The following is a 17,926-nucleotide window of genomic DNA, read 5'->3' on the forward strand; positions in this document are numbered from 1 at the left end:
CGAGTGTCCTTTCTGACATATTTTATTTTATCAAATAAATTCTGCAATAAAGTAGTCATATTGCAGAATTTATCTGATAAAATAAAATTATCAGAAAGGACAAGAGGTTGCCAAACTGCAAAACGGCATTTTCCTTAACTACGTAATGATTAGTGAAAACGCAAATAAGACCCAGATGTAGGGCTAAATGGAAAAACCTGAGGCCTGTTCAACAGAGCGAACGTTCGCGAGCGCTCGCCTAAATTCCTTATCCCTCCAACAGAAATGTTCGCGAGCGCTCGCAAACGTTCGCTCTGTTGAACAAGCCTCAGCCCTCCCTCAAAGTAGACTACTCTGAAGGGTATTAAATAGACCGCACTAAAAGTCTCAGTTAGTTCTGATGCAGAACGGCTGTTGGTAAACCGGAAGTAAAGTAATAAGGTGTGTGAGAAAGAATTAGAGAAAGAGTAAATAGGTTTGCACCAGTGACAAGAATCCCGGGGCATTGAGGCGAGATACTGGGGGCTGTAGATCTGAATAAGAACGAAACACCTAGTATCCGCTATCAATATGAATACACGGTGCCAAGCACAAAAGTTACCCAGTCATTAGAATTCAGTCCACCTCATATATTCTATAATTAAAGATAATATAAAAACCCAGATAGGTTTAAGAAAAATTATACTGTACATAGTTAAAGGCTTGATTATAAACTCAGGTAGAGAACTAGTAAGAGAAAAATTCATCCCCTGAAATCCCTACGCAGGAGTACACGTTACAACTATATCATTTTGAAATTGGGACTCTGTGGTTTTGAAAATTTTGCAATTTTCAGAATCACTATAACTTCGACCACGAAATTAAAACACAAATGTTCTTACGGGTCCTGGAATAAACGCAAGGTTAAGAAGATTATTATTAACAGGAACTGCTCTATAAATTGATTAACTTGCCATTGAATATCACGGAACTTCCGATGCTAAAATAAAATGCGTTTGCTCTTGTTGCTGGACACGAATCAAGGGCAAGTGAGTTGTATCTGTATATACTGTAGATCACCAAATTTTGGCGACACTTTAATTTCGCGAGAATCCGTTTGGTATTTATAAGCGAGACATAATTTTCACGAACTATGAATATTGTTCTATATAATCTTTTGTACTACAAATATACGCGAGAATTAAATTTTCGCGAGCAGGCTGTCTCGCGTAATTACGCGAAAATAAAGTTCTCGCGAATAAAACGTTATCTACAGTAATCTAAACATACCAGTGTGGGTCGCCCATATGGAGAGCACACAAGGTTCCAAAGTAAATGAAAAGACGTACACACTGGCATACCTTAAATGTACAGACTGCAAAATTTCATTTGAAAAGAATATTTTGAGATGATGAGAACATGAATTCAGATGGCACACATTTTCATCAACTCAAGTCATACAAGATAACTATGAAATGTGTCAGATTTTTACTTAAATATCCATCTCTATGTTGTAGTGATATCTTTCCTTTCTCAGAAGAAGAAGACATAAGCGTCCACATTTTTCCTGGATCCTCCTTCTAATTTAATCTTTTCTTCCTTGACACATGACAGAGAGAAGATCATCTGAAAAGTTTTTCTCGCTTATACAAAATCACACAGAGATAAATATGAGTGAAAACCTATCCACCATCAAATCTCGCTACATGTACCAGAGGTTACAATATATAGATTGTATTTCCTGACCACTCGAGATATACCTGTCCAGTATTATCATCGGGTGCTACATTTTAACTAGTTTAGATATGACCTGGTCTGTAAAAATTTTCCTATCTCAAAATAAAACTGCAAGCATAACAAAAAAGTATATGTAAAAAATGCTAAGGATCTGAGAGCATGCTAGGCACTACAATGCTTTGAAGTCTACACTTTAGTGTTTATATTCTGTTGACTCAGTGAGAATATAGACATATATAAAGACAGGACACGAAATACATACAAAAGTCACTCAAGTCGCATGATAGGGGAAATGCTACATGCATGTATAAGAAACAAAGCTTTTGGGTGAGAAGTGTGGGACGGAGCAGAAGTAACTAAATATTATTTTGTAAGAATTACAATTTCATCATCTGCAGTAGAAGTTTATGAAATTCATGTCACAGAGCTGTCCATTAATAAATGAATGACATATTAAATAATTCAAGCACTCTCTAGTCTATAATGGATTAATATTAATGTTCGTTGTCACACGGATAATCTAAACTGGAAAGAAAGATAACTCTCGTTTGGGTTGATGACATTCCTTTTTTAAAAAAAAATGTGAAGTACAGAATTGTCCAATTCTGCCCCTCAATGTATGCTGAAATTATGTGTATTTTGATTAAAAATTATATCTCTTTTTGACAATTATTATCACTGCAGCAAAATTTTATTTGAGTGAACAGAGGAATGAGTTTAAGTGATTAATCAATTTAATCACAGATTTCTTAAACTCGCTTTGAGCACTGATCTTTTTCATTTTTTCACACGTAGTTTCTATTTATATTGAATAGTGTTAAATTATTTGGAAAAGTTTAATTTCTGGGACTATCTTCGCAATGTTTGTTAAAAAATTTGTGTGTGTGTGTTTTTTTTTTTAAATTTTTTATAAAATCAAATCGTTCATGTACTTCTGCAATATATGTGGGTGATGATCCATTCTGCTTCATACTGATTTACGTTTAAAGTTTTTCTCAAGGGCTTTTCGGCATTGCGTTTTAATCGATTTTAGTTAGACGTGGGAAAAACTTAATTACAATTTCTTTATTAAAAGATCGAATTCAGGGACGCCTCGTAAGCCTATTAATATAAGTCATTTAATGCAATGGAAAGAAAAAGAAATTCACGTACAACGTACATTTGTCAAGAAATAGTAACAAAACGAATCTTCATTTGAAATTTGACGCATCATACTTTTGTCTTCCCACAAATTTTTATTAAAATAGAAAATTTGGTATAATGACTATTTATAGTCATAAAACCAAACTTTCTATTTTAATAAAAAATTGTGGGAAGACACTATGCAAAGCTCTTTTGTATAAACCAAGAGATTCCCTATATATTTTAACATTAGATAGATAAAATGTCTTGTAATTTTATGTAAAGAGAAAACTCTGTCAAACTCTATATGAAACAGTTTACTGATGGGCATTCTGATACTATGTATACTTGAATGATGTTACATATTGTCGAAGACTCCACTTTTAATGTATGAACTTTTATAGTCTTATGTTCAGTACATGGCCATAGGAACCGGGGAGGGGGGGGGCACGGGGGCCGTGTCCCCTCCCAATAATTTTGCCGATATATAGATTTCTGTAGTAAACTTAGATACTATAAGCTTATGCCCCCTCAAGAAAAACGCCTGATGACTTTTTTTTCTTATTCTTCTTTCTTGTCAAGGAATTTTTGGTAGTTGATGACCCTTTTTTTTTTTTGCTTGTCTAGAAATTTTTGGTAGTGTCCCCTCAACTGAAAATGTATGGCTGTGCCCCCCAAACTAAAATTGCTTTCAACTGGCCTGCAGTTACTGTTCTTCGCTTGTTTTATAGTTGATTAACCTTATACAAATAAATGGAGAAAGAAAAAATAACATGTGCGTTTCTTTTCTTTTTTCCCTAGTACTACTTTGAAAACCTTATTGACCTTTCCTCACACAGGACACTCCCCTCCACCCCCACCCCGAATCCCCCATCCCCACCCCAAAAAATTGTGAGCAATTAAACATGGCTGAAAAACATTAGCCTTCTGTCAATTGAATCAGTGAAGGTAGCTTAAGGTTATATTTTTTTTCTTACGAAATATAAAAATTGCTATTCCTTGACGATTTATACTCTAAAGGAAAACACATATCTTTTAATATCTGTAAAACTATAAAGATTTTAACTGAAAGGACAAAAAGTCTCTTTTTTCTGTACACAGTCAAGACTCATCTCTTAAAATAAATCTAGACAATTGTATCTCTTCTATATATATTTTCATATTACATGAATACAAATGCACTACTTACATTGTGTTGAATGAAATACCCCGATCGACCTTTAGAATGTACGACACAGTTAAAATATTGATATATTCTTCATCACTGACAGCTGTACTATCAAAACAGAATATTTCCTTAATACCACTGATTGCAATATAGAAGAAAGCATACAGCCAACAAAATTGGATTTGTCTGTAGGTATTGATTGATATAACACGCCAGTGTTGTGAAAAATTGGACACTTGTTGGAACATTACCGTGTTATTGTCAAGTTTTTGTTTTGTTTTTGTTTTGTTTTGTTTTTTAAACAGCCTTTTTTATTTAATCAAACTAAAGTAATTTTCAGAGATAAGGTTTATATTAATCAATACTGAGATAATAATGATTGTATATTAAGTAATTTTTATTCATAACAATAGCTGAAAAATTCCTTTCTGAAGAACAAGTTTTTTTTTTTGTTTTTTTTTGGGTTTTTTTTTTTTGGGGGGGGGGGGGGGGGTCAGAATTCTTTTCTTTTGCATCTGTGGAAAACTTTAAACTAATGAAATCAGATTGCTTAGTATCAATATGCAATGTGTTAAGCAATTTTCTAACTTGGGAATTTAGATTTATATTGTGTTATTCTTCAACTGCTTTTCATTTTACAAAAAGATCGATGGTCGCGGTGTCTTTTGTGCAGGAAATGCAAACCAAGACGTGATGACTCAGTCCGTCTTTAATTAACAAGGAAGATACCTGAGGAGGAAGGAAGAGTTTGATAGAGTTATCGGACTTTATTAGTATTATAAGCTAACCCAAGAAACGTTACAGATGTCACATTTCATTGTTATTTATGTAAAGCAAGACATGTACAATCAAAAAGCATGTTAACTACTTTGTTAAGGTTAATGGGGTACAGTCATGTCAATTTGTCCGTACTGCAATCATTGTACTACATATATACAATGTACAACGGGCCATGTACAACAGCTGCTATATACTTTGCAATAAAGAATTCAATGTAGTCACATATAAATAAATTCAAAAACTAGGATCTTAATGTTTTTTTCTAAAGCGAAGATAGTTATACAATATTCGCTTTTTGAAATCGGTTATTTGTTGACATAATACTCGAGAATATTTCTGACAGCATTTTGTGTTTTAAATCCTTCTCAACAAAGTCGATCTTGTTACATAATTTTTTTCTTCTTCTTCTTCTTCTTCATTTGCAAAAATTTCTAAATTTTTTATTCCATATCGACAATGTCCTTATTAAATTAAGCTGTTCTCTCCAAATTAGTTGTCAAGTTCATGGGCCATTAATTAACTTGTATTTTCGTAATCTCACGATCACCTACATGTATAAAATTTATTTCTTATTCATAAATATCTTAAATAAAGTGATATTAAGAAAGGTACAAAGGCAGGGAATTTGGCCACAGAATCGATAGAAAATCTAGAAAGAAATGGAAAAATCCTCTTTCAAAATACAGGTATTAAGCTAGAGAGACTTTTCATTTTGTTGGTCATTTATTGATGAACTTCGACAGGTTCTAAACAAGTTTCGCAACAGTGGCTTAAGCCTAGGGGCTGGTCAATAATGGAATTTATACGGAAGATGCTAAACAAGATAGGGGGAGATTCTTCATCATGATATCGCCATCCATTTAGCCACCACAACTACCGAACCCAGTCTTTTATATTTCTGTGGGTGGATGAGACATAGGCCAGCGGTAAATCAAAGACAATTTAACAAAGTTGTTAATTTTCTTTCGAGTGAGTTAATACGTAACATGAAATCATGAAGCGGGGATGGCCCTATTAGGCACGGATAGAAAAGGAATCAAACACATTAACGAGCTTGTTTTTCTTTTCTAGATAAGCCTTTCACGCCTTTTTCTTTTATTGCAGTTGAATAATATATTGTACGTTTAAGTGACTGACAAAAATATTTGTAGAAAGTCGTGAAATAAAACTTAAATTATGAAATTTTCTAATTCTTTCCATTTTTATCATGTTTCTATTAAGATGTGAGGTTAAATTACACAGTGAATAAACATTTTAGAATATTCAACTTTTTTAAAATAAAAAACAAAGCTTACACATTAAACTGATGATTCGTAAAAAGCACTTTCTATGTATTGTAACTCTCAGTTAAGCTTATCAAATGACAGTGTACATATTACCTACCAGAAGTAACAACAAACGATAGGTAGATGACACAAACAAAATGACACCTTTAATCTTGTTAATACCGAATTACATGACACGACCACATTTTGATTGGCATTATCTTTTGAAAAGAAAAATATTTAAAAAAAAATATTTCTATAGTGTGATAGTCTTGATACATGCTATAGTGTAAAATCAAAGAAATTTATGTGATTTTTGAAAATCTGACGCCATGAAAGTTTTATGGAAGCGTATTTCTGCCAAGTTTATGTAAATTCTACAGACTCTACCAAAACGAGACGTAAACAATAATCATCTATAAACAATAGAACAAAGAAAGAAAGCAAATATTTAAATACTTCGTCAGAACAGTCTATATGTTCGGGCGATTTTCACGCCTGTGCAACTATCTTGTCCCAAGGTGAGTCAACAGTGAATTGCAAGTGATAGGTTCAATAAAATTAATTAAATCTGAGACGCTTTCCAACACTTTGGCTACTGTGAAAATGCTAATACTTAAGTCATTTTCAAAACAAATGTCTTTGCACGTTGCAGAAACATTCTAATGGAATTTCAGATTTTTTGACACAAAGATTTTGAGATAGTCGGTCATTTGTACGAATGGTCACATGACTTTACTCTGGACTTGAGCGACAAGAAACAATTAGTTTGGCCCCAGGCTTCGATGATACTGAGAGATACGGAATTCTAAACTTCTCTTCGACTTTTTTTTTTGCCTTTCGCTTGTGTATCGGCCAAAAATTCTTTCGCTCTGTGGTAAGTAAAATGCCTAATTTTATCAGTATTCTTTTAGACTTGTGCGGATCCTATATATTCCGCAGCAGTTATTTGTTGTTCATGATGTCAAGTTATCTCACTAGGTTTGTTTCTTTAGATTCTGATTATATTTTCTAAAAATAATTGTCTAAATAACTGTTCAAATGAAAATTGAAGTCAATGATGATTAATTTCACATACAATTCTTAGAAACCTTTTAATTTTTTAATTTCTCGATTTTTGCTTTTACATTAGATGGTCAAATTTTGATCTTTGAGAATTTTCATTCCTGCGGGTAGAGTTGTGTCATAATTACACGTATCTCAATTTTTCATCTTGAACATTATCGATATCGATTGTATAATATCTGTATCAATTTAAGTGTCTTAATAATTTTATAAACTTAGAGATTAGTGTAATAGATGCTTGCAGGAAAATTAATTTAAAGAAATTCTCGTGTTTTAATTACTCTATTTACATTCACCCAGCAACTAAAACATAAGTCATGCCATTTATGTAATCATTTATGTGAACTACATGTATGAATGTCAGAATGTTTGACTAAATTGGAGTAAGTTCTTAATTAACTTTATAATTTATAGAACGTACATGTAAGTAACAGTTGCACCGACTTTTGATTTTTGATTTTGTTTTATGAAATATAAATGGAAGAATTTTGGCAATAGAAAAAGATGTTTTGGAGAAATTATTATAAATGTATTAAATACTAGATCTATCTTCTTTTTTTTTCTTCCGGTCTTAGTGCTTATGTATCACTTCAACTATTATTATAATATGAATTAAGGTATTAGTAGTCGCTTTTTAATTCGTTCAAATTAACGATTGGGAGGGGGGCATTTGAATTTAATCTGTATAAGCATTCTCGTCTTTTAATCAAGAAAATTTCTTATTAAAAATGTATTTTTTCTATCCTTCCTAAATCGCATTAAAAAGTGTTATTTGTAATTAAGAAAATCAGATAATTGAAAGAGCTAAACATTGAGAAAGATCGGTTTTTCAATCTAGATTTCGGTAACAAATGTTAGGAACTTTCAATTATATGCCGAAATAAAACAAAACTTTTCCTCAAGATAGAAAAGAACTAAAATTTTTTTTACTAAATTCATGTCCATGTTTTTGTGAATAAAAAGACCGGAAGCATGCCCCCTCCCTCTGGGAAAAAAGGAAACAATTATTCCGGAATTTGCACGATTTGTAAAATTTTGAAGCCTCTGTGTCAGATGACTGGGACACTCAATGACATTTTTGCACGCTGTTCCCAGGTCCATCATATGTTCACAGATTTGTCTCCCCTTTGTGCTCTTCCCTATTGCAGGCCTGACTGACAAGTTTATGGAGGTCTGATGACACGGGACTGATCTGTCCAGTCAACCACTACTACCGACCTGTTGTTAATTGTCGTTCTATAGCATGTTTAACGACATTGCCGGTCAGTTTATGGCAGACTAATTGATAATTTGCTATGCGTCGAAAAACTGCAAAAAGAGATTTTTTTCATAATACAGGGCTTCTGTATTTTATTTTAAGTTGCGGAAGAACACTGTTTTAAAACTGAATGTACGTAACTTCGACTAGTTTTTAACAATTAAAAATAATTAATAATATAATCTCAATATCAGTAACAAAGATATATATTGCCACTTATCAAAACCAAAAAAAAGGAGAGACATAAACTGTTCTTAAAAATCATGTTTCTTTTACAATACGAACCAACATAGGTGTGCCATATGTAATTCAAGTATTAATATTATGTTCAAATGTTTATAAATCATCGAAAAAAAAAATCAAACAGTAAATTTATCCATTCTATTCTGCTCTTTTGGCTAATATATATACATGATATACAACATTAGGTAAGGGGGGAAATAAAAGAATATTTTTGAAATTTATTTATTTTTTTTTTTTTTTTTTTTTTTTTTTTATAAAAAAGGGGGTATATATAAATCAGAATTTATGATTAAGAGCTGAAGTTTCAATTGATGTCTACCTCCTACTGAGTATAACTATCGTAGTCAAGGATATTTTATCTATTTTTCTTTCTTTCTTTATTTTCTAAAATTTATTTGCCTATTTTTCTATGTCCTTTCGTATCATCATGAAGAAAATTACCCTGTACCCACTAAATAGCTGTTGTGCCTTAAGGTTCTCGATACATATTGTCGACATTTACTACGTCTTTTGTTTCATATCAGCATACATTTTTATATAAAATAAATATAAACAGATCCAACTATAAAGATTTTAACAGAACGATAATTTTTGTCCCCTAGCAAATATTTAAGCAATCAGTTATCTTTATAATCAGAGGGTACAGCTGTTCTTGTAAACCATACAAGAAAAAAAAGGAATTTGCATAAACTATCTTTAGATAGATTTTGTTTTTCTTCCTTTAAAAAGGGTGCTTTTTATGTTTTTTACATAGAAGTATCATTGTTCAATTGTTTTACGGTGTTCTTGTAGTAAAACCAACTGGTTAAAAGTTGAGAATAAGAGTATTTCTTTTGCAAATTAATTTGTAAGAATGTGAACTGAGAAATTTGCATTGAATTTGATCCAGTTAGCTGAATGTTGTTTTATCAAGTCAGTATATATTATATATTACACAAGGGAATCGTTCAACCTATTCACTCGGGTCCTTGTTCGAATGATACGAACGAGTACAAATGTAGAAATAGAACAGAAAAAAAAATTAATTTAAGAAAATTGAGAATAATTGTGTGTTATAAATATGTAAAAATGTATGGTTTTAAGCCCGAAAAACAACTTACATTTCAGCATACTTTAAAATCACATATTTTCGTGGGGTCAGATTTTCAAGGTTTGAGGAAAAAATATTTGTTTGTGGGGATTTGATGTCATGGTTGGAGAGGTGATGATTAGTAATGAATATGAACTTTTACATTTCGTGGTGGACATGAATTCGGGGGCTCTTAATACCCCGAAAACAACGAAAATTAAACCCTCATGAAAATTAGTGATTTCATAGTATTTTATTTTTGTGTGAATTTGTTTCGGCTGAAGACTGAAATAGTGCTAAACAGGACGATGCTTGGCTCTCGTTGAAGAGAGTTCAAATGAATGTACCTAATGATGCCTTATAGAACGCTTCAGCTGCCCTATGTGGATAACATTCGTGTTGTGTTGATACGTCTGCATTATTGGCGATACTTTAACATTATTTGCTGATTCTTTGGCACAAAATGCTGATACTTTGGCGTTATATGCTGATACTTTGGCATTATATGCTGATACTTTAACATTATATGCTGATACTTTGGCATTAAATGCTGATGCTTTACATTATATGCTGATACTTTAAAATAATATGCTGATACTTTGTCTTTCTTCATTATATGGTAATACTTTGCCTTTATTTGCTAACACTTCCTCATATGCTGATACTTGGATTTGATATGCCAATACTTCTTCATTGTATTCTGATACTTTGTCCTCAAATGCTGATATTCATTATATACTGATACTTTGACACTATATACTGATACTTTGACATTATTTGCTGATTATATGACCAATATTTAAAATATGAAGATCATGGGTCATTTTCTGATGAAATTGATTACATTTTGGTGAAATGTATTAAACCGAAACTTCCTGAAAGGAAATCAGGGGGCACATTTCAATATGTGTAGAGAACAAGTTGCATGCTTTATGAGAAACTGGGTTTGCAACATGCTTACGAACATTCTGAAAGGTGAAAATTACGCCAGATATTGTTTGTCCAAGAACATGGAGTAAATATATTTCAAATAAAACCGAAATGATGTATCTTATAATCGATTGGATCTCAAAATATTTTGACCATTCAGGGGAATTTGTTTTATTAAATCTCGAAATCTCATTTTCAAGATCATCTTCATTTATTTATAAAAACTCGCTTTTTACTCACTTTGAAAAGTACCATTCTACGACAAATTGTTCTCTCAGAGTTGAGCAATGTCAATAATCTGAGAGTAAATTTCAAGCAAATTCTCTATAGTCGACTGTGGAATATCAAACATGTCTACATTACAATGAATTCGGTTTGGTAAATATTCACAATATTTAACAGAGTCGATTCTATGTTTCATCTTCTCGACTTTACTTGAATTACCAACATCTTAAAATTCCTTGAAATAAGCTTGCAAATAATATCTGGGCTAGGTTTTCATTTTCGAAATATTTATAATCATATTGCAACCCCAGGTTCTCCAATAAATGCAACATATTTTCCAAACGTGCTGAAATAAACCTCCGTTTTTGGTTCTTTAAGTTTTGGTTTTAAACAGTTCAAGCAATTATTATAAATTTCATCAGAAAATATCAATTAATCAACACATTATAAAGTTTCATTATAAAATGAAAATGTGTCAGCATATACGTAATGTCAAAGTATCAAAACATAATAACGTCAACATACTATCATAAAATGAAGAAGTTTCAACATCTAAAGACAACTATCAGCAGAAAATGATGAGTCATCAACCTACAATGAAGAAGTACGCATCAGAGTATTAGTACATAATGAAGAAATATTAGCATATAACGAAGATGTATCAGTCTATAAAAACAAAGTATTAGCATATAATGAAGAAATATTAGCATATAACGAAGATGTATCAGTCTATAAAAACAAAGTATTAGTATATAATGAAGAAATATTAGCATATAACGAAGAAGTATCAGTCTATAAAAACAAAGTATTAGCATATAATGAAGAAATATTAGCATATAACGAAGAAGCATCAGCCTACAAAAACAAAGTATTAGCATATAATGAAGAAATATTAGCATATAACGAAGAAGCATCAGCCTACAAAAACAAAGTATTAGCATATAATGAAGAAATATTAGCATATAACGAAGAAGCATCAGCCTACAAAAACAAAGTATTAGCATATAATGAAGAAATATTAGCATATAACGAAGATGTATCAGTCTACAAAAACAAAGTATTAGCATATAATGAAGAAATATTAGCATATAACGAAGATGTATCAGTCTATAAAAACAAAGTATTAGCATATAATGAAGAAATATCAGCATTTATTGTATACACATTATAATGTTGAAGTATCAGCAAAGAATAAAACAATACTAGCTTATAAAGAAAAGGTATTAGCATATGATACAGAAATATCAGCATGTAATGTATGAGTGTATAAACACATTATGTCAAACTGTCAGTTTTTACTGAAGAAGTGGCGGTATAAAATGAGGAAGTTTAGAAAGTGTTAAAAAAAAGACAAAGTATTAGCATATCACGAAGAACTATCATCACAAAATGAATGTTACCTACATACATGTAAGGCAGTTGACCATAAAGTTGAGTTTTTATTTTCGAGAGAGAGAAGAGGTGGGGATGTAGCTCTTTAAAGTAAAAGATTCTTAAAGTACAACTCAAAAAAATGTTCTCGTACAATTTTCATTTATAGCTTAAACAATCTCGCTTTCAGAAATCTCTCGATGTTGCTGAATGGAAAAGAAAACAAAATACATAACTGTGCCATGGAGTAAGTTATTCCAAGACGTCATTTCTGATAGTATCGTTATTTGAGTTCTTGTGTATTGTACAAAAATGTATTTAGAGTTTATAAGATCGAAATAGCTGATAATTAGAGACAACGAATTTATAAACAACGTACGGCAACAATGCCTTCCTCTATGCCAATGTTTTGCATTAGTTTCTTTATTGAATTTAGTAAGAGATTCAAACAAAATAAAGGAACAAAGAAATTCATGGTGGTCTTTGTTGAAACATTTTCAGATGATAAACAGAAGAAAGGCGCCGTGAGGATGGAGGGTGAACCCGAGTGGATCAGCCGTATGGCAGAGGACCAGGTGATTATTAGGCAGTCCAGTGGGGAGGAGGCAGACCGATCCTCCAGTGAGGGGGGTCCTGAGGACGACTCGGTAAGTATCTGATTGCAAAGGTAAAAAAATCTGAAAACCAAGAGGAAGGATTGGTGAAATTTACCAAAGTAGCAAGATATTCAAAAGGTTTTGTTCCCAAGGAAAGACAAAAGACCATTTTATCACGTGTCTGTATTTCATAAAAGAAACAAAATACACAGAAGGGCGATTAAATTTGGTTATAGTCTTGAAAGACACAGCCAGGACTGGCTATAAGAGTTGCAGACAATAATAGTAAGAATCGGTCCGAATCATTCACAGGGTTTTTCTCTAAAGGTCTAATCGGAACCTTAGAATAGTTCAAAATATTCTGAATAAGCAGAGGAAAAGCTGTAGCAATAGTTTTAAGGAATTATAAATTTTATGAGCTAATTTAAGCAGGAATACAGGCATTAGGGTGCAAGGCAAAGGAATAAGAATATTAGAATAATAGCCAGAATAAATTACAAATCCATAAATGACTGACTTTAAAAGTACGGTATGCCCTAAAGGTTTTATCTTCAATTTTAGTAAGAGAAAGTAAAGATATTACAATCTTTCCAGAAATAGCAGCATATAATTCTTGATAATAAGGTCGTATTGTACAAAATTGTACATTATCCAAAATTGAGACTTTCAGTTTTGGACTTAAAGTAGAAATATCTACCTTATAATTTGTGAGGGGAAATATAGGTAGAGAAAAAGAGGCAATGAAATAAGGACACGAAGAATGCCAAGTGCGTAGCAGAGCATCGCATGCATGACAGAAACAGCCATTATACCGTGGTCGTATTATCTGATTGACCAGGTGTAACGGATTGATGACCAGTCCATTTGTGTTCGATAAAGTATCCCTCTGAGATGCTTCTTGACACATTAAATTTCCATTACTTCAATCAAAATACAGTACAGTAGAAATTTAGGATATTCAGAAGAATTCTGTATGAATTAATTTCTAATGAATAATTCCTTCCAGCAAGTTAGGATTTAATATCAATAGTATGTATGTAAAAGTTTATCATGGGGACAAAATACGTAGACAGAGATGAAATGCTTGATTTTTTTTTCTTGATATTTACTGTAAAATATATGAATATGATCTTGTGAGATTAAGATACATTATTGATGATTATTTTTTTAACGCCTTTAACCAAATGAAATGAGAAAAATAGATCGTCATCAAAACTTTTTTACTCAAGCGAACAGTGAAATTTTTTTTCAAGTCATTTTAAATGTCATAATGTCAATACATATATTTGAATGAAGAAAAATAAAAAAAACAAGTATTTTGCTTCCTCACTAGTAATTATTATGTTTTGTTTTGTTTTGTTATTTAATTCATTTTCATTTTTTTCTTTTCTTTTTTACTTTAATTGAATTGAAAGACGAATTAAAGGAGCAAGTCTTTCAAGATGATTTTTGTTTCTTTTTAAAAAGGAACGTTTTGAATATTGGTTTTAAAAATATTAGAAATGCTAGTACCTGTCTCATGGTATAATTGATAAAATTTCTAAATATTTAAAGAATTTCTAAATTTTCTGTCCAAGCAATCCAATACTTACTGATATCTTATAAACTTTTTCCCGCATTTCAACGAACAGTCACTGAAACTGTTAACACAGATTTCTATGCTAAAATTTTCGCCTCTGAAGCGATCAGAAATGATTTGAATAATGTTCACTGTTTCATTTAACTTTTTTGGAGATGAATAAAACTTTAATAGCTAATTAATTTTCATGCTGATCTAAATAAATTCATTGACTTCAATATGACTTTAAGCTTCTGTTCCTTTTCGAACCAACTTTTTAAAGGGAGACTTATAATGATCAATTGTTAACTTTTATGAATAAGAGTTAAACCGTGTTAATATAATGTATAAAAGAATGACAACTGTCTTTTTATTTCAGCCTGGAATCATTCATTTCGACGATGATAAGTTTGGAAATGTGACAGTGTACAATAATTTTTCTCGGCATCACATTGCGGACAAATCCGTAAATTCGGAATACTTGAATGTGAGCAAAAAGTACAAGGTGAACGGACACAATTCAGATACACTCCATCATAGTGGGCAGTCACACAAAGTGCATTATGCGGACAATGTTGGAATTATTTCAAACAAAAACTCTCCTCCCAGTTCGATTAATGAGCTGGATAAAAAGACACAGAAAGAATTAAGGCGGAGGAGGCGCCGTCGAATTTGTACAGTTATTCTTCTGTTATTCCTGGCTTTAATCATCGGGTTCGGGATCGGACTCCTAGTGTACTTTTTGCTTCTGAATGGTGAGTTGAACACAACTTGAACATTACTTAAAAACTGATTCTTCAATCAATTACTACATGATGAAATATCTCTTATTAGAGCAACTTATCTTTTTTCCAAGTGTATTCTAGTAATTTTATTGCTTTTTAGTTTATATTAATACTTATTTTACAAATATCAAAGGGTAAGTCACCTTAAAGATATACAATATTGCTGGTGTTCAGTATTATTTTATGATGCAAATACATGAGAATGCGTTTCGGAAGCAATTGCACCTTAACCATATCGTCATTTTTCTCGAGAAGTTTGTCACACCAGAATTAACTCTATAAAGGTTATTGATCCAATCAGACTAAGAGTTTTTATGGAAAATTAAATAGAATTACAATGTCGACTTAAAAATTGCATCCCTTTACTTCTAGAAAAGGCTATGACTTTTTTTACAATTAAAATTCCAAAAAATATATTTCTAGAAATCGATCCCATTTCCATTTAATTTTCTTTTTTTTAAGTATAAATTAGTTGAGAAGAAAAAGAAAGAGTTAAATATGACTCCCCATTTGACATACAAGATCAAATCAAAGTTAGGTAATATTCTGGGAGCTTGTAAATGAATGTATATGCATAAATGACGTCCAAATCTTTGTTTTAATTCGTAAAGCACAAAGGAGCCACAGTTGGTCGATGAATATTTTCAAAGTTTTAAAGATTTTTCATTAAATTCAAAGTATTTATTCTTTTGGGAAACTCAGAGCGCAAACAGTTCCATTATTTTATCAGTGCATACATCAGTGCGAACATTTTGATAGTTAGGTTAACTTGGGCTATGTTTCTTAAACAAAACGAAACAAAGAAAATTTATTAAGGTTTATAAATGCAGAAAACGGAAAAACATCTTACCTTTTGTGACCTTTTTAGATCATTACTTACTTTAAAACAAACATGATCGTCAGAGATTGATCATAGAATATCTGGCTGATCTGAAAGTAATCCAACAGATGGGTCAACTTTGTAATTTGCTTATCTTGTTCTTTCACTATTATATATTCGGGTGAAGAATTTAGGCATTAATTTTCAAATTTTATAAATAATTTAATATAAATTCCTTTTTATTCTGTGATAATTTTGATTTCAGAAGGAACAGGCAATTCTTTACAAGAAGCTCAGAAAGGTTGGTAATTCAAATCCATTTTGCATCAATACCTACACTTGAGTAACATCTTTTAAAAAGTTAATGCTAAACTTAATCCCATCCATCAAAAGTTAGTGGACTTCAAAAAGTATTAAATCATTAATTGTACATGTATTTACCTTACAGATTCCGTCATAGTGAAGCTTACCTTACCAATTCTAAATGAAACCTTTACATCAGAAATGGATGACATCAATTCGGACGATTTTCGGAGAATATCAAAACCACTCTGTGAGGAGGTAATGTAACACATTAGCTACGTGGACTGCAATGATAAAAATTTTGGCTTAATAAGAAGTAATGTATTTATATTTTCTGTGAGGGAAAAAATCACCCTTTTACTCAGTTTACTTACTATTATACTGATTCATTTGTTTATCGATATTCATCCACAATACGTAAAATACACGAAAGAAAAACAAAACAATAGTCTAAACCATGTATAATTTGAAATTTTGTTTTTCAGATGGAATTTTATTTTCAACACGAACGTGGATTTGTTATGTGCAACGTCCGAACAATAAGGTAACAAATTGCAGTGTATACATACAAAATGATGTTTATTGAAATAATACATTAAGACTGAGTGATCCAGCATTTAAAGATTTCCTTCATCATATTTGTACAGAAATGTGACAAGATCTATAGAGTGTAAATGCCAGTCTACTACACAGTAAGTATTTTCATACGTACGTAGATTCTGTAAAGTCTTTAGTTCAACTTCGTTGCATTATACTATACCAAAATGAATGCCTCTTTTTTATCTTTCATGTCCTAATTCATCTAAAAGAAAGAACTTGTGCCCAAATATTACTTAGGTTCATGCATGTTAGTCTTTGACGAACTAAACAAGTTTGTCTCATGTAAATCGATAAGTTAGCAGAAAGAAACCAAACAATGGTTGAATGAATAGTTGATACACAATTCAAAATTTATGGAAAAGATTATACAATATCAAAGACTTGCTAGTTAAGGTACATCTCTCGTCACCTTTTGAAAAAGTTTGGTCAGATCTTCAAAATTATTTAATAGAATTTCATTTCTATAATAAATTTGAATTAAACAATGTAAATTCTATAATATTCAATTAAAGAAATGCTCACAAAATCGACAAGAAATAAGATTTATAATGGACTATTTCTTGTAGTGGAAGGATATTTAGAAAAAAAATCTCAAAAGCTACACTTCTGCTTTATTCTATATGTGGAAACTTTGACCTTAAATGTTTTACTCATACAATATTACATTATTATAAGCTAAAAATATCGACGTAGGCTTCAAATGATACTTTTAAACAAATTTTTCACATTTTTAAACAAACTTTGCCTAAAATTGCAGATATATTTGAACAAGTAACGAAAAGAATAAACCTTGTTTTTAGCCTGAAATTTACATATTTTGACTCATATCTCAAAATTTACATTACTTTTATTTCACTTTTTGAAATTGCACAATACTTTCGACCATTCAGCAGTCAACTTATATATATTAAGCTTGATATAAGAACGTATTTTATTGCATGTTTAGAACTTTAAATACCCAGATATGATATTTTATTTGTACAAAAGAGGTCACACAAGAATTGAATCGCATTAATTTGTAATATTTTTTTTTAATAAGAAGAATTACTTAAACTAATTTGCATAGAGTAGAT

General features: G+C 31.2%; 1 protein-coding gene across 1 annotated transcript in view; it reads left to right on the forward strand.

Moving 5' to 3' along the window:
• Nucleotides 1-8,338: 8,338 nt before the first annotated feature.
• The window catches only part of LOC133203067 (fibrillin-2-like), a 37,246-nt gene continuing 27,658 nt past the window's right edge, over nucleotides 8,339-17,926 (forward strand). The window contains exons 1-5 of the mRNA XM_061338934.1: nucleotides 8,339-8,357; nucleotides 12,693-12,838; nucleotides 14,725-15,100; nucleotides 16,399-16,511; nucleotides 16,739-16,797. Of these exons, the coding sequence (XP_061194918.1) occupies nucleotides 8,339-8,357; nucleotides 12,693-12,838; nucleotides 14,725-15,100; nucleotides 16,399-16,511; nucleotides 16,739-16,797 (713 nt within the window). The remainder of the gene's footprint in view (nucleotides 8,358-12,692; nucleotides 12,839-14,724; nucleotides 15,101-16,398; nucleotides 16,512-16,738; nucleotides 16,798-17,926) is intronic.

This window comes from Saccostrea echinata, unplaced genomic scaffold (genome assembly GCF_033153115.1).
Source record: "Saccostrea echinata isolate AGI-Se365-2 ecotype Australia unplaced genomic scaffold, CSIRO_AGI_Sech_v1 ptg000047l, whole genome shotgun sequence".
NCBI lineage: Eukaryota > Metazoa > Mollusca > Bivalvia > Ostreida > Ostreidae > Saccostrea > Saccostrea echinata.